The 25,925-nt window shown below is 32.9% G+C and overlaps 1 protein-coding gene and 1 pseudogene across 1 annotated transcript; one reads left to right on the plus strand and one right to left on the minus strand.

Moving 5' to 3' along the window:
* The first annotated feature begins 14,613 nt into the window (after positions 1–14,613).
* LOC127255332 (1-aminocyclopropane-1-carboxylate oxidase homolog 1-like) lies at positions 14,614–16,386 on the plus strand. The gene is made up of 2 exons (XM_051280827.1): positions 14,614–15,479; positions 16,138–16,386. Exons 1-2 carry the CDS (start codon positions 14,643–14,645, stop codon positions 16,384–16,386), a joined length of 1,086 nt encoding a protein of 361 aa, XP_051136784.1. The 5' UTR covers positions 14,614–14,642.
* A 242-nt stretch (positions 16,387–16,628) lies between these two features.
* LOC127255159 (transcription factor EMB1444-like) lies at positions 16,629–18,272 on the minus strand (annotated as a pseudogene).
* Between the last annotated feature and the right edge of the window lie 7,653 nt (positions 18,273–25,925).

The raw sequence follows: 25,925 nt of genomic DNA on the forward strand, positions 1-25,925 counted from the left end.
TCATATAGACCTTTTCCTCTAGATCACCATTTAGGAATGTTGTTTTCACATCCATTTGATGTAACTCAAAATTAAACTGAGCTATTAATGCCATGATCACATTGAGGGAATCTTTCTTAGATACCGGAGAAAATGTCTCGGTGAAATCGATTCTTTCCCTTTGAGTGAATCCTTTAGCAACAAGTCTTGTTTTATGTCTTTCCATGTTGCCATCAGAGTCTATTTTGGTTTTGAAGACCCATCTGCATCCGATGGCTTTTACACCATCAGGCAACTCGACAAGATCCCATACCTTATTTGATGCCATAGAGTTCATCTTCTCTTTCATAGCACCATGCCATAAATCGGATTCTTTAGAATTCATGGCTTGTGAAAATGTTTCAGGATCATTTGCGGTTTCTATATCGTAATCCGATTCTTGAAGATACACCATAAAGTCACTAGAAATAGCTGATTTTATGACTCGTGTAGATCTTCTCAATATTGTCTCATCATTATCATGAAGAACTTTCTGACCAACTGATTCAACATCATGTTGCTCAACATTTTCTTGATGTTCCTCATTAACAACTTGATCTACCTGATCATTTTCATCAGTTTGTGGAACTTCATTAGTTAATTGTCTAACATGCGTTGGAAGTTGAGGAGCGTGGAAGACAATCAATCTATCACTCGATTCAGTAGGTTGATCTTTATAGTGATATCTTTCAGAATGAGTATCTTGAAAATGATCACTCCCACTAACCAAGTCATTCCCGAGAAATTTTGCATTTCTCGATTCCACAATTCTAGTGCTATGAGATTGGCAATAGAATCTATGTCCTTTGGGCTTTTCGGCATATCCAATGAAATACCCACTAATAGTCCTCAGATCTAGCTTCTTTTCTTATGGATTATAAATTCTCACCTCAGACGGGCATCTCCAAACACGTATATGTCGCAAACTCGGCTTCCAACCCTTGAATAATTCAAAAGGTGTCCTTGAGACATGCTTGGTTGGTACCCGGTTCAATACATACGCAGTCGTCTTTAGTGCTTCAGTCCACAAGAACTGAGGAAGTTTCACATTACTCCTCATACTCCTCACCGGGTCCATTAATGTTTGATTTCTTCGTTCTGAAACACCATTCTGGTTCGGAGAACCAGACATAGTGTATTGGGCAACAATCCCATTCTCTTGAAGAAACCTAGCAAATGGACCGGTAGCTTGTCCATTTTTTGTGTATCTGTCATAGTACTCACCACCTCTATCAAATTTGACGATTTTGATTTGTTTTCCACATTGTTTCTCTACTTCAGCCTTCAAAACTTTAAAGGCTTCTAAAGCTTCATCCTTAGAATGAAGTAACTAAAGATAAATGTACCGTGAATAATCGTCAATAAAAGTGATGAAGTATCTCGGACCACTTGTATCCATGTCTGGACAAAAAATGTCCTTATGAATAATTTCCAAAAGATTCGAACTCCTTTGTGCACCCTTTATGGACTTTTTAGTTTGCTTGTCTTTAATGCAATTCACACAAGTCTCAAAATCAGTGTAATCCAGAGTACCAAGTATCCCTTCCTTCACTAATCTCTTAATTCTGTCAATTGAGATATGTCCCAATCGACGATGCCATAACATATATGAGTTCTCATTCATAACACATCGCTTTAAACCAGCTGTGACATGCAGTGAATCAAAAGTAGTGTCGTTTTTCAATTTAATCGAATAAAGACCATCATTAATTTCACAACAACCAACGGTTCTAGATTCAAAATCCAAAACAAAACTAGAATCCATAAAGTGAAACGAAAAAACCAAACATGATAGTCTCGATACAGAAATTAAATTTTTGGAAAAACTAATAACATAAAAAGTCTTTTCGAACTTTAAAAAAAAAAAATCCACTACTAAGCACTAAACTGCACGTCCCAATGGCTTCCACAGGCGAACGCATCCGACTACCGGAATATATGAACTGTTAACTTCCCATTGGTTTCCTTAGGCTTTCCATACCCTGCAAGGTATTGGAAACATGGATTGTAGAACCAGAATCAATCCACCATGTGTTATAATTAATATTAACCATATTGGATTCATAACAGACAAATGCAGAAGGGATACCTTTCTTTTCGAGCCAGGTTTTGAACTTAATGCATTCTTTCTTCATTTGTCCTTTCTTTTTACAAAAAAAAAACACGTAGACTCCTTCTTTATAACCCGCTCAGCTGGCACAGGTCCCTTCCCCTTTGTATCATGCTTTCTCTTCTTGCCATAGACCGTTAGGTTCACTTTCTCACATTCCTCTATCAATAGTCTCTCATCATCTTGTACACATGGTCATCAATTCATTAATGGACCATTTATCTTTATGTGTGTTGTAGGATATCTTAAATGGACTGTACTGATGAGGTAAAGTGCACAAAATGTAATGGACAAGAAAGGACTCAAACATGGTCACCTCTAAGCTTCTCAGATGCGCCGCAATGTCCCGCATATGCATTATGTGCTCGCGCACACCCCTTACACCCGTGAATCTCATGGTGGATAACTGAATGATCAATGTGCTGGCAAGAGCCTTATCAGACTTGACGAATTGCTCGTCAATAGCCTTCAAAAGCTCTCTGACATTGTCATGTTGATCAACAGACGCACGGATACCAACAGAGATCTTAGTCTTTATGAGCATCATGGGAAGATTGTTAGATCTCTCACATCGCTCATAAAGATCTATATCATCTGGCTCGCTGGTTTCAGTAATAACCAGCAGCTCGTCTTTCCGTATAGCATAATCAATGTCCATCCAACCTAAATAAAGGAGAATCCTCTCCTTATAGATTTTGTAATTATCACCAGTCATTTCGAGAATATCACACTTAATGTCAGATAAATTCACAGGATTAAATGCTGCAAAATTAAACATACATGCTCATCAATAAACGAGACAAATAAATTACATGTTCTACCCATGTAAACATGTTAATACATGAATCTAAAAACATAAAGACTTGCCTATGGGCTAAAGTTTTACTCAATTAGATTCAAACAAACAAAAAAAAATTATAATAAAACTATCAAATTGCGCTCTTTTTCTTAATTTGTGGGTAGATCAAGAAATACAATTCGATATTTTATCCTAATTACTCATATTAATATAACAAGACTCATGTGGGTAGATATCATCACATCGTACATGACAATTACAATCGATGTCTATTAATGTGATTTCAAATAAATCATAAATAAATTTTTAATTAATCGAGGATGTTGTGGCTATTCTCCAATCAAATAAAATTTAAAACAAATCATAAATATCATAAATATATAATATGAAATTCACATAAATAAATGTATGCATGATCATAAGTGATGCTCCAATTAAAAAAATGCAGATATCTTCGTAAAATAATAATAATAATAATTTTGCATGTCTCATCATCATAATAATAATAATAATAATAATAATAATAATAGCAACAATACTGCTGCATGCCTCGTGACGATGATAATAATAATAATATTAATAATAATAATGATAAATAAATAAAGTTAAAGTATACGCAGCAGCAAGAATGTGATCCACCTTCTCAATTAATTGGATACACAAAAGTAATCGCATTAATAATAATAATTGAATTCTCGTTCGCACACAAGAACCGTAATAATTGTAAATGTATGAACCCATAACACTCGCCGTTGACGTCAACACGAGCAGAGAAATAATTTCAGAAATTAGAATATTTGCAGAATTAATTTTTTACAAAACTCAATTTTCCCAAAATAAAATTTTCTTTAAAAGAACGCAGGATTAGATTTCGATCAAGAAAATTTCGGCAAAGCAATTGTTGAAAATCAAAATATTTTCAAATAAGAAATTAAAGCTTGATTGAGGAAAAAAATTCAAAGCAAGATAGATGCAAAAATTGCTTTGATACCAAATGTTAGAAAATAAACATCTAATCAAATATGTTAGCGGAAGCGGATAGCGAAATTTAAACAAACTTCCTGCTAAAAATTAAGTTTGTTCTTGAGATCTTATTTTTCAGCAAACAGTAGATTAGAACCGAAGATGGTGTTGTCAAACCCTGGAACCCTCCGATGTTGCCAAACTTTGAAACCCTGAAAAGATATTGCCAAATTCTGTAACCCTAGGATGACGTTGCCAAACTCGGCTCTCAAAAAGCGATGGTGTATTCTAATTTTTTTAGAGTAGTTTAGTAACGAGAGTATTTATAATTAAAAAGAAAGACCGTTCATCACGAATGTGATAGAGTTAATGAGAGAAAATGGACTTCACGTAAGTTTAATTATATAAGATAATTAAAAATAATTAAAATTTAAATATGATTAATCAATTAATTAAACTAACAATTTTACTACAAATATGTGTGAAGGACTTTAAGTGAGGGCTACAGATTCCGATATTTTCAATATCATCGAGGAAGATGGGGCTGTATATAAGATGCAACTCTTCTAACCCAAAAAATTTTTGAACTGCTTCTTTGAGAGATTGACTCGAAACAGCACTGCAATGTATGAGCGTTAAGCGTTTGAGATGACTGCACCTGTTTCGACAATACGTACATTGAAAATCATATACAAAACTCTGACAACAAAGATGGATGGAATCACAGATAACTGAGGAGGGGTATGCATTGAAAACTGGTCATTCGGACATTTGAATTTAATTTTTTTGGAATTTTTTAAATAAATTTACGACCAAATTTAATTTCAAATTCATATTTTTCATTTTCAATTTCTCAATTGGAAATTCATTTGAATTCAATATGAACATAAAAAATTTGAATTATGATGATGTAAATTTATTAATTTATTTAAAATATTATACTAATATAATTAAATATGATATAAAATTATAAATTTTTTACATTTTGTGAATTTGTGTTATATAAAGTAATTTTTTTTTAAAAAAAATAAAATAAAATATATGTATGTATAATATTAAATAAAAATAATTATTTGAATTCGAAATCGGTAATCTCAATTATAAATTGGTCAAATCAAATTCGAATTAATTTGGAAATATTGAATTGGACAGACGGATTACCAAATTACTTAATGGTAAATGAAAATGGATAATTTTGTTCACCCCTACAACTGAGTAAAACAATCACATTACGAGGCATCGAAGGACGACGTCCGATCCCTCAAACATAGAAACAAGAAAACATATGATATAATTAAAACTCAATTCCATGTATTTGTATTTCACTTGAATTATCCAATATTGAAATCATAGAACCATTTAAGAATTCATCTCAGCAGCTTCCATTGAAAACTAGGGTTTGTTTGAAGAGTACCTTTTTTGGGATGTACAAAATCAACTCACTAGTTCCAAAATCCACAGTTGTAATGTCGATTAACTGTCCCTGGCTACGGTCAACAGCGTCGCAGCACATCATTTCCAAGTTGCGGAACAGAAATGGATTATGAGGTTGCATGTGGATGAGCCTCCACATAGAAGGATCTTTGCACACTCTCCACCAGGTAGTGCACACCACCTCTGCACTTTCTAGGATCTCTTTAGCATTCAGTCTTTGGAGGACATGGCAATCAATCCATGGTGGTGATTGTGATTGTGATGGAGGGCTCAACAAAGATGTTATGCCACTGCATATTTCTTTCTCTATCTCTCTTTCTTCTTCTTCTACACGACTTTTTGTTTCCATTTTCTTTTGCAGCTTAATTATGTCCTTGTTGACGTATTTTTTCAACAAACAAAAAGTAAAATTTCAAAAATATGAAATATCCTTAAATTTGATTAATTAGTGACTCAGATTAGGAACACTGTACGGTACATAAGAAAATTAACTGGAATATTAAAATGCCCTGGAAATTTAAAGTGGTTATCCCCGAATCTGACTTTGCTTTTGTTGAAGTTGATTGAAGATGCATTCTCCAGAAAAATCCAAATCCTTAAATATTCCTTAAAGAAAACGCTTGGAACCGTCGCCTGGTTGGTTACAGCAACCGCCGTCAACCGCCCAAAAGAAACGTTTTGAAACGTCGCCCGGTCAGTTACAACAACTGTCTCGCCAACTGTATAACACAACCGACTAATCCAGCGACTAACTGGTTGCTAGGCCAAAAGACTCCTTGGCCGCCCCCCACCAAGCGACCAAACTACAAACTACTGTTCACTTAAGTGGGCAATCAATTACCAGATCTTACTTTGCCCGACCTCCGTAGCAGCCGAATTTACTTGGTCCGACCACGGACCAACCGACTACAGACCATCCGACTGCAAACCATCCGACTTATTGATCCGACCTGCGGACCTTCCGACCTGCGGACCGTCCGACCTGTAGACCGTCCGACTCGCTCACTATCCGACCTGCGGACCAACCGACCTGCAGACCGTCCGACTTGCAGACTATCCGACCTGCGGACCTTCCGACTTACGGACCTTCCGACTTACGGACCTTCCGACCTGCGAACCAACTGACCGGACCAACTGACCGAGGACCAACCGACCTGCCTATCCGACCGCAGACCTACCGACCAGACCAACTGACCGAGGACCAAACAACCTGACCAACCGACCTGAGGACCAACCGACCTGCCTATCCGACCACAGACCTACCGACCAGACCACAAATTTTTTCCTTTTCTACCCGACTTCGTGTCTAACTTCCTTTAAAATCATGCTATCCTTATTTTTATTATTATTATTATTATTATTATTATTATTATTTATACGTAACAGGCCTAAGATCAGTGTGTTTATTTTGGTAGACAGAGGTAGGTGTTCATGGGAGGGCATTAAATCATCTATTCTCCTTTTTCTATGTTCTCCCTATTCCAATCAATAAAACAAGAGAGAATATTAATATCACTTACGTATTATTATTATTATTATTATTATTATTATTATTTTATTTTCTTGCTAGTTTTTTTTTTAAAAATAAAATAAAATAAATATATTTTTTTCTTTTTTATTTATTATTTTTATATCTCAATTTTTATTAAATTATTTTATTGTTAATTTTTTTTGAAAGTATTACATTTAAAATACTATATATTTAGACTTAATTTCTACATAATATTTAAAGTATTTATTTGAATTTAATATTTGTTTTATTTTGAGTATAATATTTTATATTCAAATAATAATTTTACAAAATTTATAAAGTAATAAAATTAAAAAATAATATAAATGAAATTAATTTTTAATATAATTTTCATATATATTTTAGAAAAAAATTAAATAAATAATAAAAAAATAATAAAATAGAAATATGAAATTCATAATATTTTATTATTTTTCCATACAATATTATGTTATATTAATGTATTATAAAATTTGAATTTATATGTTATATAAAAAAATAAATTTAAATTATTTGTATAATATTTCATCATAAAATTGTTGAAATAATATTTGAACAATATATCTTATGAAAAATAGTACTAATATATTTTTTAAAATAATATAATATAATAAAAATTAGGATAGATAAATTAGTGAATGAAACTTAGTTTAAAATATTTTTTTGGAAAAAAAGTAAATCAATAAATAATAGAATTATAGAGAAGTTAACAAATGCATAAATGATACTCCTCGGTCATTCAAATTTATTCTCTTTTTTTCTTTTTTGTCATTTAAATTTATTCTCGTTTCATTTTTTAGTAAAAGAATACCATTTTTCTTTACCAAAAAAATAAAAATTTCTATTCTTAAAACTCGTGCTCGATCAAATGAGCATACAATTGGATGACGGGGGGAGTATTAACATTCTCTCCCATTAAGTGGCAATATTTTATTGGTTGGAATAGGGTGAAAAGAAAAAAAATGGGAATACAAGATTTGCCTAGACTTGTAAATATTACTCCCTCCGACTCTCATACCATGACCACGTTGTCGTTTCTGTCCGTCCCACATTTCATGTCACTTTTCTTTTTTGGAAAATGATTACACACTTTAATCTCATTTTAAACTTTTTAATTTATTTTTTTAAATTTTAATTAAACTAATTAGTTATCTTAATCTTAATTTATAATTATTTATATTATAAGATAATTATTTTTACTAATACATTCTTAATTATCTACTAATTACATCCCTCTTAAAATATCGTGCCTACAGTGTAGCAGATACGGTATATGGGACGGAGGGAGTATTAATTAGCAGATCATTTGCATGCAATAAGGGAAACAGATCGATTGGGTTCCCGAGCAGACACAGCTTGGAAAATACAGTAATGAATGAACGAATGAAGAGCTCTCTAATCTATGATTACTGATTGAAGGATTAATTTACTTTTATATAGTAGAAAGTATCTATAGTCATCAATAGAGCTGTGAACGAGCCCAACAGAAGCGGACTTGTCATGTTTGAGCTCCGCTCGTTAAGGACTCGAGCTCCGCTCGTGTTCGTTCGTTGAGAGATATGAGCTGAAATTTTTGTTTGAGTTTGACTCGTTTAACAATTTTTTGTTCGTGTTTAGCTCGAATCAGCTCATTAAGAGAGATTTTATTTTATTTTATTTTATTTATTTAATTTTTTTAATAAATTTAAATTTAGTTAATAATAATTATAATTTTTATTAATAAATTTAAATAAAAAATAGAATGAAATATAATATTTATAAAGATATATATACTTAATAAATATAAAATTATTAATTTAATTTTTTAATAAATACTATCGAACCGCTCGACAACATAACGAGCTAAAATTTATATTTGTATTCGGCTCGTTTGGCTTAACGAACGAGCTCTTAGCAAGCTCAAACAATTCGAACCAAGCCGAACTCACATACTGTTTATTTATTTTATAGAATAGTAACACCCATACTAATTTATTTATTTAACATTTATATATATACAATTATAATATGGTTGCTTCAGTGAATTATTATTATTTTTTTTAATAGGAAAGATAATCTGTATACACTTATCCTTACAATCAGTTACTATGCATCACTTTTATATTTTCAATCAAAGTATTTAAATTTATGACATTTATAATATCCACTAGTTATGTATATCATACTTTCCAAATTTTTTTCCCCTTTTACCACAAATATCTTAATTTTATTAATGTTTATAAAGATAGGAATAGCAAATTGTACATATGAAACATATGGAACTGGTAAGCTTCCTCATAGTTGTGTTTTCTCTTAGACGGCTAAAGTGCTGAATGTAAAATTAAGTACTGAACAACGCATATCATGTGCTAATGGACATCACACGGTATAACTATATACAACACATAACATGCGTTAATATAATACAAATGTCAGTATATGATATATTCTCACACAATACATACAACAACAGTTGATTTTAGCACATACAATATATGTTGTATATAATAAACGCATGTGTTATTTCTATATTTTACGTGTGCTGATTTATTCCAAATTCAGCACCGTAACCCTTCCATTTCTCTTATTGCTTTGTGTTAAAAATTACTTGAGGGTATGATTAATACCTTAAATGTTTGCTCTACAAATTGAACAAGTTCTATACTTGAATCCTTGAACTGAAAAGAAAAGAAAAATGTGAAAAAAATTCATATAAGAATGCACACAAACACAAATCAAAGAAGCATCTTTGTCTTGATTCACCGGAGAGGTTCATATTTCATAATGAACAACATGGGGTTCTTACACCCCAAACAAGTAACAGCTGATGATATTATAACAAGGTACCCGGAAATCTCAACTACTTATCATAAAAGCCAGAATAGTAAGGAAGCTCATTGCAAGAGTCTTTAATGTTACGCAGAAAATGCCACAAAAATAAATTCTAAACATATTTTTCAAAACTTATTAACACAAATAGAAAAAAGATGAATAAGCATTTACATATTATGAACCCAACAGTTTATTTAATACGAACAAGCATTTCCCTGTATTGTGTTTAACATATTACTGTACTATCAAACCTTACGAATGTTATCCAAAAATTGCCAAGAAAAAAAAACACTCGAAATATATTTTCATACACACTACTGATTTAAACTAATATTCAAACAGAAAAGAAGCATCAAAATACCGTATTAGAAAATGCCGAAATAAACTTGGGTTTGCAGCAGGTCAATTGGGCGACGGTGGTGGTTAGCGCCCGGTCCTGGATTGGCGGAAGAACGGCGGTTTTCGGCAGAGATCTGGGCAACCGGTGGTGAACTGTTCGGAGGAAAAATAAGAGAGGAAGGAAAATATAGATAGAGAAGAAAAAGAGAAAGAAAAAAAAAATGGCGGCGGCTGCTAGGACTGGGGAGGCGCTGTCGCGGCTGGGCAGTGGCAATTGTTGGCGTGATTCGGTCGATCGTGAGAGATAAAGAGAGATTTGCGTACATACAAATCCACCCTTTAACTTTTTAAATTTAAAATGACTATATTACCCTTTTTTAATCTAAACCATTATTTATTGTGATGGACTGTCCATATTCTATCAATATTGCCGGATCCACCTCCCATAACTATATATATTTTCTTTTTCATATTGTTTTATAATTAATAAAATTTTTAAAAACATGGGTTTGTTTATTTAGTATTTTGATTTTAATAATTTTTTTATCGTAAAGCATAAGAAATTGTGTCGATAATATAAAAAAATAATATTTTGTATTGAATATTGATTTTTGTGACATAATGAAATATAAATATTGGGAATAATGTTGGAAAAAAAATTGGGTAAAAAAAGTGTATGTTGTCTTTATATAAGTAGTATTTAAGAAGAAGTATTGTATACATATAGAGTTGTAAACGAGTCGAAATGAATCGAGCTTTTCGTGTTTAACTTCAAATCGGAAAGATTTTGAGTTCGGCTTATTTTTATTTGTTAATATATACGAGTTAAAATTTTTGTTTGAACTTGGCTTTTTAAGCAATGTTTTTTTTTTCCGTTAAAATTTTTGTTTGAACTCGGCTTTTTAAGCAATTTTTTTTTTCATGTTCAGCTCCAGTGGGCTTGTTAATAGAATTTTGATTTATTTTATTTTACTTTATTTTAATTTAAATTCAATTAAAAATTATATTTTTTATTAAATAAAATTCAAATAAAAAATTAGAATTAAATATAATATTTATAAAGATATATAGTTATTAAATATAAAAATATTAATTTATTTTTTAAACAAATATTATTGAACATTCACAAACAAGTTCGAATTCATTTGTAAACGAGCAAAATTTTATTTTCATGTTTAGTTCATTTAGTTTCGCAAACGAGCTTTTAATGAGCCGAGTTGAGCCAAGCTCGCGAATTATTTATTTATTTTACGACTTTATATAGATATAAATTTCACATCAAAGATGTGGATGCATCAAATGCTATTACGTGTAATAAAATGATTAGAGCAATGATTGGTTATTTTTTTTAATTTTACTAGTCAATAATTGGTTAATTTACAACCAAATAGTTGGTCTATTTAGTCGTCTATAAAAATAGAAGACTTCTTCTATATTCATGTTTATGGTGAAAAAGAAAGAAAAGACACTGTTAACTACTTTCCTCACACTTCTGCATATATTTTCATATACATTGTTATATTATACATGTCTTAATTTTGGTGACAACAATGTGTTTCACAACTATTGGTATGTATATATATGTATACATTTTTTTTATTTTGAAATTTGTTTTATTTTGTTTATTACAATTACTTTCTCTTTTATTTAAATTTAGGTTTGTTTACTTAGATTTAGAGAATGTTTGACAAATAGCTTTTTGAATAGTTTTTAACTTATTGAACAGCTTTTAACTGTTTGACCAGTCAAATTAGCTTTTTGGAATAGCTTTTTGAATTCAAGACGCAAATTTCTGAAAAGCTAACTTACCCAGCGTTTTGAAATAACTTTTTCTATAAAAAAAATTTTATTCCTTATATGCCTTTAAAAATTTATTATACATTTTACACAAATAAATATATTTTGATTATTTATTAATTATATTAGAATATTTTATTATATTATAGTTTTACTTTTATAAATTTAAAATAATTAATTTTTATATAAAAATTATTTTAATTGTAAAATATATAAATTTATTAAAATCAACATAAATAAAAAATATAAATATTAATAATTTATTTTTTTATTAAAATTACATTATATAAATTTTATACTAAAAATAAATTAAATTTATTGAAAATTATAAATATAATGAACTAATGGATAACTAACATAATAAATATATACACGAAAAATTTATTATTTTATATTTTACATCATTTTCAATAAAAAAAACTATTTATATATTTTAATAAAAATATATTATTTTTTAAATCTAACTGTAATAAAAATAAATACTTTTATAACATTTTTACAATTTTCAATAACTAATAACAAAATATTTTAAACATTCTAAACTCAAAAACATAATTGAATATATTAGAAAAAAAATAAAATAGAAATGTCATCAATTGTCATTTTATATGTAAACAACTAATATCAAACAGTTGTTTTACCAAACATTTTAATACAAACAGCTAATCGAATCAACTAATTAAACCAGCTAATTGAATCAGCTAACAGCTATCAGCTAATTAAATCAGCTAACAACTATCAACTAATTGCCAAACACGCCCTTAGAGTGTGTTTGGAAAATAGTTTTTTTAAGAGCTTATTGAACAACTTTTAGTTGTTTGATCAGTCAAACAGCTAATTTAGGTGTTTGATAAATTAGCTTTTTGGAATAGTTTTTTGGACTCAAAAAGCTAATTTTGAAAAGCTAACTTACCAATCGTTTTGAAATAGCTTTTTCAGTTTAAATTTTTTTATTCCTTGTATGTCCTTAAAAATTTATTATGCATTTTACACAAATAAATATATTTTAATTATTTATTAATTACGTTAGAATATTTTATTATATTATAGTTTTACTTTTATAAATTTAAAATAATTAATTTTTATATATAAATTATTTTAATTGTAAAATATATAAATTTATTAAAATCAATATAAAATAAAAAATATAAATATTAATAATTTATTTTTATATTAAAATTACATTATATAAGTTTTATACTAAAAATAAATTAAATAAATTAAATTTATTGAAAATTATAAATATAATGAACTAATCGATAATTAACATAATAAATATATATACGAAAAATTTATTAGTTTATATTTTACATCATTTTTTTAATAGGAAAAACTATTTATATATTTCACTAAAATATATTATTTTTTTAACTATAATAAAAATAAATACTATTTTATAACACTTTTACAATTTTTAATAACTAATAATAAAAAATTTCAAACATTTTAAACTCAAAAGAACACATTTGAATATATTAGAAATAAAATAAAATAAAAATTTCCTCAATTGTCATTTTACGTCTAAACAACTAATATCAAACAGTTGTTTTACCAAACATTTTAATACAAACCAGGTAGTCAAACCAGTTAATTGAATCATCTAACAACTATCAGCTAATTGTCAAACACGCCCTTAGTTTTAGGAGTTTTTGGTACAAAAAATGAAATTGCAGATAAATAAGAATAGATAATGAAATTGCAGAACAAATGAATTCATTAGAAAATGAGAATTAAAATTTCGTTTGGTAAAATAATTATTTCAGTTGAGAAGTGCAAAAAAAAATACGGCTATTTAGATCGATCGATAAAAAATAAATAATTAATTGAGCAATAGAGAGAGTTTTTAACGAGAGAGGATCCATGAAAAATATGTTTAGCATTTTTTTTATTTAAATAATAGATTAGATACAATATTAAAAAAAATTGTAAAAATATAATACTTAAATTAATAAATTAATAGATTAGATGCAATATTTTCGTTTTTGTTTGTTCCAAACTCAATGCAATATTTTTAAATTTAGAAATAATTAATAATATTTTTATACATATATTAATATCCATTTCACTTAATCCCATCACATCACTCAAATAAAAAAAATAATAATTATTTTTCTCCCCAATCACATAACTAAATATTCAAATTATCTCAAATTATCATACTTAATACTCCCCACCTAAATTATCGTGTCAAACACAAATATTGCACAGTATTTGGAACGGATGAAGCGAGTATAATAAATAAATATATATATATATATATATATATATAGAAGAAGCAATTATGCAATGTGAAAGGCTTTCTTTTTGTTATAGATTAATAAGTTAAACTGTCTTATTTAATAATTACAGTATTTTGCAAAAAGGCTTTCTTAAATAATAAAATAATAAAGTAAATGACCAATCTACCCTCAGTCTGTTTCTTCCATGGAAACCACACTGGAAGGAAGTCCTGCTGGTTCTTGAAGTCAATTCCATAACTACCAAAGCCATTTCCATTTTTTTTTTTTTTTTTTTTTTTTTGAATTAAGTATGCATACATACTGCTTTATATGCATATATAATATTTACATACTTTTAAAATAATTATTTTAGGAAAATTCTCTTGAGCTGTATGTGTTCTCCTCAATTAGAATCACGAAATTTCCAAGTAAATCATGGTTTGAATCCAGGCCATTGATGTGTAGACCCCGCGCCACGAACGGTGCAGATTCACCAGGCCCTCAGCTCCGGGAGCTTCCAAGAAAAAACCGAGGACCTCGCGAAGTAGTGTCAATATATACGTGCAAGATCCTTGCACGAACTCCATGCAATCGACTCGATCATCAATTTCAAATCCCTAACGTTAAAATTAACCTCCAAAAATGGCACCGGCGGTGGCGGTGGCAGCGGCGGCGGCAGTTCCCGATCGGGCCGAGGAGGTGAAGCGATTCAACGAAATGAAGACCGGAGTTAAGGGCTTGGTCGACGCCGGCGTCGCCAAACTCCCGAGAATCTTCGTCCACCCGCCGGAGATTCTTGAGAGCAAGCCACCGGAAAATGAGGCCGTCGCGGAGCTCCCCACCGTCGACTTCGGGGGGCGGCGGGAGGTCGTAGTCGAGACCATCCGCCGGGCGGCGTCGGAGTGGGGATTTTTCAGAATCACGAACCACGGAGTGCCGGCGGAGGTGACGGACGGACTGCTGACGGCGGTCCGGAAGTTCCACGAGCAGCCGACGGAAAAAAAGGCAGCGCTATTTTCAACCGACAGCCGGCGTAGAGTTCGGTTCAACAGCAACGGATTTGTCCTGAAGGAGAACGACTTCGCCTGCTGGAAGGATATGCTCACCTGCGTCTACACCGACGACTTCCTCGACCCGGAAGAGATTCCTCCGGTCTGCCGGCGGGAGGTCGGAGATTACGTCCGGCATATGATCCGGATGAGGGAGACGCTGGCGGAGCTGCTGTCGGAGGGGCTGGGACTCGAGAGGCAGTATTTGTCGAACATGGAGTGTATGAAGAGCGAAGCCCTGGCTTGTCTGTATTATCCCGTCTGCCCCGAGCCGAAGAAGACGTTAGGAACTCCGAAGCATTCGGACACCACGTTTCTGACGCTGCTCCTTCAGGACGTCGGCGGCCTCCAGATTCTTCACGGCGGTCGGTGGGTCGATGTCCCACCTGTCCCTGGAACACTCATAGCCAACGTCGGAGATCTTATGCAAGTAAGAATCAATTTCCACATATATATATATATATATATATAGACAGTGCTGACAGTACAGTACAAGTATATTACTATAAACAACACATGATATGATGATAAACACTACATACATTTATATTAATAGAAGGTTAAATTGCACAAAACTTACACGTGATTTTATAAAATTGTGCTAAATATCTATACTTCTACAACTACATAAAACTACTTCTGGTTTTATAAACTCTATGTCTAACATCTTCGGCGGTATTTGACATAAATGAGCCTAAACTGTGAATAAATTTTAGAATCTCAATTTCTAAACTCCTAAAATTACAAATATAAGAAAAATAAATATATTTTTAATTTTAGGGGTTTCGAACTTTGAAATTCTAAAATTTATTCGCAGGGCGCATTTAAGTCAAATACTATGAAATAAGGACGGCCGAAAAAATTAACTGCAGAGTTTATGAATCTACGAGGAGTTTGACGCAGTTTTATAAATATGGAAATTTGGCATAATTTTATAAAACCACATATGAATTTTATACAATTTAGCCTTAATAGAATACAAATACAACACATAAACATACAATATATCATAATAGTCTACATAATAACACCTACCATCGATAGATACATATAAAGAGAGTCTAACTCTGTCTATTTATATGTTCCAGATTATAAGCAACGACAAGTTTGTGAGCGTAGAGCATAGAGTGAGAGCTCAGGCCGAAGGGGCAAGGGTGTCGGTGGCGTGCTTCTTCACGCCGAGCGTGAAAGCGGCCGGAAAGGTATTCGCGCCGGTGAAGGAGCTGGTGTCGGAGGAGAATCCAGCTGTGTACAGAGAGTTCTTCTTCAGGGATTACTGTGAGTATTACAAGACAAAGGGGCATAATCTCTCGGCTTTGTCTCACTACAGGATTTGATCATCGCCACAATCATATATATATGTATATGTATGTTATAATCCCATGTTTCGAGCTACGCTAGCTGTAATAAAGTTCACTTCCATTGCGCGCCAATTAAATATAAAACACAAACCCGATACAATTGTTGCAGCGAAAACCACATGACACAACAAGATCAATAAAAACAGATCGATTCCCCGCCCATCTCAAAAGATAAAATAAATTTGAACACACCTCATCGGATTGCTTCTGGACAGAGATTAATGAGAGATTTCAGGTTGCAGAAGCTGCATTAGAGACCACAAGACGTCCATCCTGTGAGCCCTCGCTCTGTTATTCTTCCCCTGCAAAAGAATCGACAAAGGATGGAATAGCCAGGTTATGTTATAATCTGCGACAATGCTATCCATATGCAAGAGATTGAAGCAACCTATGGCCGATCAAAGCTAAAAAATAATCGGTAATATCACAAAGCAGTACCTGCACCAAAAAGCACATCCACATCTTGTTTCTGCAAGCTTCCGACACACCTTTCACAATAATCAGACCCAAGCTTCGAATGGTTTCTGCTATTTCTAGAAATTAACTGCACTCGCTGCATAGCATCTGCAATAGACAAGGAATGAAAATCGAATACTTGTACCCACCGCTGGGTATAAGTCTCGTTAGAGATCCGAAGAAATGGTTTAACACAAATCACTTTTCTTACCTCAACCAGCATTTTTCCGTTCATATTTACGTTTTCCACCATTATTGGGCATACTTTTTCGTTGCTTCCAACTTCCACGGCCCAGCTGGAACCTTGCTCGTGACAGGAGAATCGTCGCATACCTTTGTCCTTATCGAGCAACTGGAATCAAAGATGGTTTGGAACATGAAATCTTCAAATTCATTTATTCAGAACTTTATGCATTAGAGGATTCGATATATCAACTGTGAGTACCTTAGACACCATTTATTTACTTAAGTTTTCGGCGTGCTTTGTAATGCTTTGCGAAAAATGTATGTGTTTGATTGTTCGTTCAAGAAGTGAATCAATGTTGCACTGTTAGTCAGAAATTTCAGCAATTTAAATATAGAATTACAGATAAGAAAACAACGAGGATGGCAATAGATATCACCTTTGATCCATTAGGAATGAGCTCCCGCAACTCCTTGATTCGATCTTGGATCAATTGTCTGTCCCTAGGTCTTGGCCGACAACTTTCACCAGGTCTAGCTCTCTTCTTATTAGTCTTGACACCTTCTCGGGCCCTATTCAACTTTCCACTTCCCTTACTGGAACTTGTCGTCGGAAAATTTTTACAAGTGTCGACCCCACATGCCACTGGTTTCGAGCTACTCAAAATTCCTTGATCAAACGAATATCCTGCCGAGCTAATAGAACTAAACAAGAGGGGTTCTCCAATGTCACGGCATGAAATCTCATTTTCTGTTTCTTCATCCTTTCGACTTACTTTGCCCACCACCGCATCCAAAAGTTGCCCATCAGTGTCTATTCCTTCTGGAAAATCAACAGCCATACAATTTGCAGTTTTTTCAGGCTCCCGTGCATAGTCATTTTGCTTCTGAAAAGATGGCCCCAATGCTTCAAAAAGTTCATAACCGGCATAGTAACTCAAAGGCGAAATCGCTTTCTCAACATGCCCAGATTCAACAGGTAGTTCTAGAGTCTCAAAACCTTGATGCAACTGTAGATTTTGGAGTTCGGGAACATGAGCATCATCTTGGTCCTGAAAAACTGAAGAATCTAGAAATCCCAGCAGAGGATTGTACGCAACTAATTGAGTATTGTCAGATGGTAGAGTAGCATTAAACAAAGTAGATTAATTATTTCTGAAGTTCTTAACATGCATCACACTCACTACTTCTGGTTTCTTACCCAAATCCTTTGAATCACTCATTTCTCCTCCATACTTTGTGCTCTATGTGGTTTTATTTTCTCTTGTTGAAGTTGCATCAAGTGGGAATTTCCACATCTTGAGGAATTCGAAAATATGAAACCAAGTATGTTTGCTTTACTTGGACTGTGTAGCTTGTATTAGTATAACTATGTATGGCTTGATCTCGTTCGGGTATGTAGGAAACCCACTTTAAGTGCAGCCATTGCTATATAAAAAAATCCTAAACCCTTGACCCTAACCTTAACCCTAAACCTCCCTTTGACAATTAGAGGCGTTTTTTGAGCGGACACAAACGGTCTTTCGACTTTTTATTTCAGATAGCAGAAATCACTTTCTTATTTGCTTTTGAGATACTTAGTATTGGTAAATTATATTTAGACTTGATAGACTTAGTCTTATTTGGTTGCTGTTGATGCGCATGTTGCTTTTGGCCTTTGATACTTAAACTACCTAGGCTTTTCTTGTATGTTTGTACTTGGACTGTATAGCTTGTATCAGCAGAACTACGTATGGCTTGATCCCGTTTGGGTACGTAGGAAGCCCACTTTGGGTGCAGCTATTGCTATATAAAAGATTCCTAAACCTCCCTTAGACGATCAGAGGTCTTTTACGAGAGGACGCAGACGGTCTTCCAACTTTCCGTTTTAGGTAGTAGGTTTCTCTTTCTTATTTGCTTTTGAGATATTTAGTATTGAGAGATAATATTTAGACTTGATAAGCTTAGTCTTGTTTGGTTGGTGTTGATGTCTTAGGCATGTTGCTTTTGGCTTTTGATACTTAGACTACCTAGGCTTATATTATATGTTTGTTTTACTAGGACTGTATAGCTTGTATCAACAGAACTACGTATGGCTTGATCCCGTTCGGGTACGTAGGCAGCCCACTTTGGGTGCAGCTATTGCTATATAAAAAATTTCTAAACCTCCCTTAGACGATCAGAGGCCTTTTACGAGCGGACGTAGACGGTCTTCCAACTTTCCATTTTAGGTAGTAGGTTTCTCTTTCTTATTTGCTTTTGAGATACTTAGTATTGATAGATAATATTTAGACTTGATATGCTTAGTCTTGTTTGGTTGGTGTTGACTTCTTAGGCATGTTGCTTTTGGCCTTTGATATTTAGACTACCTAGGCTTGTCTTGTATGTTTGCTTTACTTGGATTGTATAGCTTGTCTTATTAGAACTACGTATGGCTTGATCCCGTTCGGGTACGTAGGCAACCCACTTTGGGTGCAGCCATTGCTATATAAAAAAGCCTAAACTCTAACCTCAACCCTAACCCTAACCCTAAACTCCCTTTGATGATCAGAGACCTTATTCGAGCGGACGCAGACGGTCTTTCGACATTTTGTTTTAAATAACATACTTCACTTTCTTACTTGCTTTTGGAATACTTAGAATTGATAGATGATATTTCTAGTTGATAGACTTAGTCGTGTTTGGTTGGTGTTGATGCGCATGTTGCTTTAGGTCTTTGATACTTAGACTTACTAGGCTTATCTTGTATGTTTGCTTTACTTGGACTGTATAGTTTGTATCATCAGAAATACGTTTGACTTGATCCCGTTCGGATACGTAGCCAACTCACTTTGGGTGCAACCATTGCTATATAAAATATTTCTAAACCCTTCTTCGACGATCATAGGCCTTTTGCAAGTGGACCTAGACGGTCTTCCGACTTTCCGTTTTAAGTAGTAGGCTTCTCTTTCTTATTTGCTTTTGAGATACTTAGCATTGACAGTTGATATTTAGACTTGATAGGCTTAGTCTTGCTTAGTTGGTGTTGATGTGCATGTTGTTTTTGGCTTTTGATACTTAGACTACCTAGCCTTATCTTGTATGTTTGCTTTACTAGGACTGTATAGCTTGTATCAGCAGAACTACATATGGCTTGATCCCGTTTGGGTACGTAGGCAACCCACTTTGGGTGCAGATATGCTATATAAAAAATTCTTAAACCTCCCTTAGACGATCAGAGGCCTTTTACGAGCGGATGCAGACGGTCTTCCAACTTTCCGTTTTAGATAGTAGGTTTCTCTTTCTTATTTGTTTTTGAGATACTTAGTATTGATAGATAATATTTAGACTTGATATGCTTAGTCTTGTTTGGTTGGTGTTGATGTCTTAGGCATGTTTCTTTTGGCCTTTGATAGTTAGACTACCTAGGCTTGTCTTGTATGTTTGCTTTACTTGGATTGTATAGCTTGTCTTATTAGAACTACGTATGGCTTGATCCCGTTCGTGTACGTAGGCAGCCCACTTTGGGTGCAGTCATTGCTATATAAAAAATCCAAAACCCTAACCCTAAACCTCCATTTGACGCTCAGAGGCCTTATTCGAGCGGGAGAAATGACTGCTCCATTGGGATGTGTCTCTCAAGCAATATTGCCCAAAGTTGGTCAAAGAGTTCTACGCCAATCTCTCTCGAAAAGTGATGGATGATGGAAGCCCATGGTTTCACAGGGTGTATGTTCGTGGAAAGGTGTTTTAACTTAGTCCGTTGGTGATCAAAAAATTGTTGAAGCTGCCGTTTGACAACCCCGAAGAATTACCATCCTCCTTGTTGCAAGAATCAAAACAAGAACTTGCTCTCCACCTTTCTACCCGAAAGTCCGATGATTTTGGACGAGCAGGCTTAGTTGCCACCGAGCTCACAATGAAGTTTCAATGCCTCTTTTGTTTATGTGCCATGAATGTCTTTCCCACGAGCAATGGCATGAACATTGGCTCCGAAATGGGTAAACTGCTACTCTCCATTGATAAATTTTATTCAGACATCAATTTCGGCTTTGTTGTTCTCTCCAAGATGTTGAAGTTTGCACGAGGCCAAAAATTTGAAGGGACCAATCTATCATATCTTGTCCCTATCACTCTACTCTTGAAGAAGAATGGCATTTTACCATAACCGTCTGAAGACCTTGTTGAAACAGGCTTCTTCAAGCCCTACTCGAACCTGCAGAAACTCCATAATAATTTCAAAGGGCCCCTTCCATCCGATCCTTCAGGTCAACTTCTGGAAGCCCGTCATCTACTTCTGGAGGTTCTTCAGGAACAATTCACCATTCGCACAACTTTAGGCGAACACAGAAAGAAGATCATCCGTGCTCTCCATTTGCATCCCAAGTATGCGTTGGGTCCTGATGAGGACGACGTCCCTGATCTTTTCTAGCTTCGCAGCCTTTTTTGGCATCTGCTCCTTGCAAGGGGGAGAGGTGCAGGAAAGAGGGGGGTTTTTGGATAAAAGGTGCAACAAAAAGGGGGAGTTGTTTTTTGTTGTTGTCTGTCTGTTGCCGAATGTTTTGGTTGTCTGCTGCTGCTATTGGAAGTGCTCTTTATTTCTGTTTGTTGTTTTTGGATTCTTAGTTGTGAGACTGTTGTTATCACAACTATTTGATTTGAACAGGCTACCTGTAGCCTTATTTTGCTTGTCGGCCTGTAATCATCTACTAACTTGACTTTTGAATTATTGGATTACTTTGCTGAGTGTAGGAGATTTTCTCTTGCACAGTGTGCGTGGTCACATATGCCAAAAAGGGGGAAAATATTGAGTTGAAAAATCTCATGACCTATTTTTGGCATATTGACAAATCTTCTTTTTGCTGTTGTGGTCGTTAGATACCAAAAACAACCACATTTGACCCAGTTGTGGAGACCCAGCTATGCTGTCACATCAAGTTACATTTTATTGTCTTTCCTAGGAATGATGGTTTCTCAAGACAAAATGGGCACTTTGAGTTTGTCCTCTTGTGGTCAGAAGTGTGTAGATACATACCATTCTTTTTTTTATATCAAGGAAGTTAATTGCATATATGCAACATGCTTGTTGTGGTTGCCTTACACAACTCGAGATGGTGGAAAGGTTGGGGTAGTGGTTTTGAGAGAGTATGTAGTGAGAGAAATATTATATCAATCTTGTCAACCTCTTTCCTTCCTATCTCCATGCACTGAGTGAGTGATATACACTATTATCTTGCCGGAGATTTCATCGGTCGAAGGAAAATTGGAGTTCTGATCATGAGAACATTCAGAATCTGAGCTGTCCAGCTATGTGTTAGTTGTCAGTATGCGATTGTGACAACGTATGCCTATGGGGGGAATTTCTTAGTAATCTGCTTGTAGTTTGGGTTGAAGGAGTTTTGGGTGTTTCGTTCTTAATCAGCACTGATTAATGAACCTCTCTTGGATTGGTATCCTCCAGATGTAGGATGGTTTATATCCGAACCGGGTAAACAAATAACTTGTCATTTATTACTTTGGTCTCTGTATTTATTTCATTGACAAGTCGTTGTTATAACTGTGATATTATTACGCTTCGGGAGTTGGCCCTTGAATAGGTGCTCGAAAAGAATATTGGTGCAACACCTATTCTCCCAACAATATATATATATATATATAATGTAACATATGAGAAATAGCATAATTAGAATGAAGAGGGATAGGAAGATGAAGAGAAGATGGTACAATTAATAAAACCCATAAGGGTATTTTTGTAAATTCACACATTGTTATTTAAGATTTTATATTAAAAATCGCAGGTGAAGCTCGTGAGTTACAACCTCTGTTAATTATTTATGGAGTAGGGTTTTTTTACAATATTTTAGAAACCACGAGTATGTTTTATAGAATTTTCGAACTATGAGAAGTTTGAACAAATTTGAAAAATCATAGGAAGGGATTATGCTATTTTGCCAAATATAAATATGTATATATATCTTCGGTTGGGTTTGGTGAACCAAAATATTATCAAAACCAAAATCAAACGGAACCGAACAAATATCAAATAAAATATGCAATATTTTTATTCGAATCAAATTTGTTCAGCTAGTCAAAATTTCAATTTCGTTCAACGGTTTAGTAGTTCGATTCAGTTTTTTTTTTTTTTTTTTTTTTTCTATTTTATCCACCCCTAATTTCAAGAACGAACAAATAAGGATATTTATAAACAGAACTGAAGCACAACAACAATGTATACATTTTTATGTTCGAATATGTTTGATTATGATTTTAATAATTAGATAAAGACGGATCCTATATTTCTCATATTAATATGTATTGTACATTAATTTTTCTTTAAGTAATATAATTATAATTCTATTTCAATATTTATAAATATTTGTATTTATACTTTATTTCTATTTTTGTATGAAATGTACTATTAATCTATTTTATATTTTGTAATACTTCTACAGGGTTTAGAAAATAACAATTTAAACAACTTTTATCTTATTGAACAACTTTTAGGTTTTTGCATTATTAGAATTTCAAAAAATGGCTTCGGAAATGGCGGGGCCCCTCCTCCTCTTTCGTCTTCTTCTCCGGCGGCAGCGGGGCTTCTTATTCTTCTTTTTTTTTTTCCTCCTTCTCTAGCGCGGTGGTGGCTGCGGCGAAGGCGGGGTCCTTCCTCTTTCGTCTTCTTCTCTGGTAGTGGTGGCGGTTGCAGCAGTTCCTCCTCCTTCTTCTTCTCCCAGCAGCGGCGGAGGCAGAGGCGGCACGAGCGGTGGCGGTGGGTTGCCGAAAAAACATTGAATTACTTTTTTTATAAAAATAATAAAAATTGTTTCGAAAATTCTAAACTTATATCAAATTCGCCTCGAAAATTCTGACACTGAAAATTTTGAATCTATTTCAACAGGTCTCGAAATTTTGGAGCGGTATAAATACCTTTTAAAAATATAAAATAAAATAAAATATTTGCCCTACCATAAGACAAAAAATACAAGATCAGAAGAAATGAAAAATTAAGAAAATGAGAATAGCACAAGACCTGTACCAATCTCTCTAAAATAAAATCAACCATGTCAATATAATATAAGCTCGAGCAAAAATCAATATGGTCTCAATCAAATTTAGTTTAATAATTGTTAATCTCATTTAAAAATAATTATTAAAATTAGTCATGTATAAAACTTAAACCAGCAATTTTGGTTCCACTGTTAAAATTTTAACGGAATGTGATGACTTGGCTATAAAGAAAGTTAGAGGTGCATCTAGGGGTGGAAATACGCAGGCCAGTCAAACTTTGGCTAAATAGGTTTGGCCTGTTTTAAAAATATATAGTATGAGCCTGGCCTAAAGCCTGAAAAAAAAAAAAAAATTTAAAAACCTAAATCTGGCCTTTTTAAAAGTCTGGCCTGGCCTACGAGCCTGTTTAAAAGGCTACATAATAATTTTTTATTATTTTTTTGTAAATTTAGTATTATAACCAAAAAAAAAAATACAATTATTTATATTATATATATAAAAATTAAAATTATGTTTTTTCAATGACAAAAATAATAATTTTAATTTGTCCTATAAAGTAAAATATATAATAGTAATAATTTGCAAAAATATATATATTACAATTCATAAAAAATAAAATCATTATTTAGAATTGCAAGTCTCAATACACCAAATGAAAGCTAATAGAGATCACTGCATAATAACATTAAAAAATATGTATTTTACATCAACTTATTTTCATTGAGTTGATTATTTTCACAAAGAAGACATACAACAATTAACTAAAAAAATAATATTGAAAAATTCCACAAAATATTTAGAAATTAATAACATAACTCCACCACGCACAAGAATTGAGACTATTTCAATTAGGGTAAATAAAATAAAGAAATTGTAGGGGGAAACAATATGTGTGCAACAACCATTCATATATTGAAATTTTAAATTAGGATAAAAAAATTATTTATTTTTGTTTTTTTTATAATAAATTTATAATTATTTTTTTTTAAAAAATATTATTATATTTTTATATATCATTGTTAGATATAATACTATTCTTAATTAATAATAAAGAGAAAATATTTTTTTATAATAATAATATTATTATTATTAAACAGGCCGGCATGTTTGATAAAAATGTTTTTTTGTAAGCTTAAGTCTACTCTATTTAAATAAAAAGGCTTTAATAAAAATCTGGACCTGACCTTTTTAATAAATAGATCATATCAGGCCAGGCTTTGTGCAGGCCAGGTCGTAGGTCCTGACAGACAGTTTGGCCTATTTTCACTCCGAGGTGCATCTGATTCAAATCAAACACGGTCGTATTAGGCAGAACACAACCTTATTTGAAAGCTGCTCCGCCGTCTGGTTGGTGGCGCCGCGGCTGCTGTCATTTTTGGCCCTCTTATCTTTAGCATCGGAAGACAAACCATCGTCCACCATTGATTCACAGCTGCCGGTCGCTAGCTGCTAACCAATCTACAAATCGAAAACAAGAAATAATCTTAAGAATATAGTCATAATTATAAAATTAGTTCAATCTGTGGTCTTATTTGCAACTCACGTTTACATCCAAAGTTTTGGCATTAGGGTGCGAACAGTAACTACCAAATACTTGAAATTTAGTTTAAAAAAATGTAGCAAAAGTTAATGAATTCATAGCAAAAAAATTTTTTGCAACAAACCTCATTTTGTCGCATATATTGCTTTTATAAAGCTCTGACAAATATGACTTTTGTAACAAAAAATATATTTTTTTGCAATGAAAGTTAAAACAAAAGATATAGTATGAAAATGTGATTTCGTAGCTAAAACTCTTTTACTATAAAAATAAAATTCATAACAAAAAAAAAATTAGCAATTAAATATATATGATTTTTTTAGTGAAATAATTTTAGCTATGAAAAATAATTTTGTAGTTAAAATATTTTGCT

This window comes from Andrographis paniculata, unplaced genomic scaffold, assembly GCF_009805555.1.
Source record: "Andrographis paniculata isolate CXL003 unplaced genomic scaffold, ASM980555v1 Contig53END, whole genome shotgun sequence".
In the NCBI taxonomy this organism is placed as follows: domain Eukaryota; kingdom Viridiplantae; phylum Streptophyta; class Magnoliopsida; order Lamiales; family Acanthaceae; genus Andrographis; species Andrographis paniculata.

Bases quoted from the DNA above. Each gene is read 5' to 3' on its own strand.
- LOC127255332 (XM_051280827.1), top strand. From the start codon at position 14,643: ATGGCACCGGCGGTGGCGGTGGCAGCGGCGGCGGCAGTTCCCGATCGG. The intron at 15,480-16,137 runs GTAAGAATCAAT...TATATGTTCCAG, and splicing joins ACGTCGGAGATCTTATGCAA to ATTATAAGCAACGACAAGTT.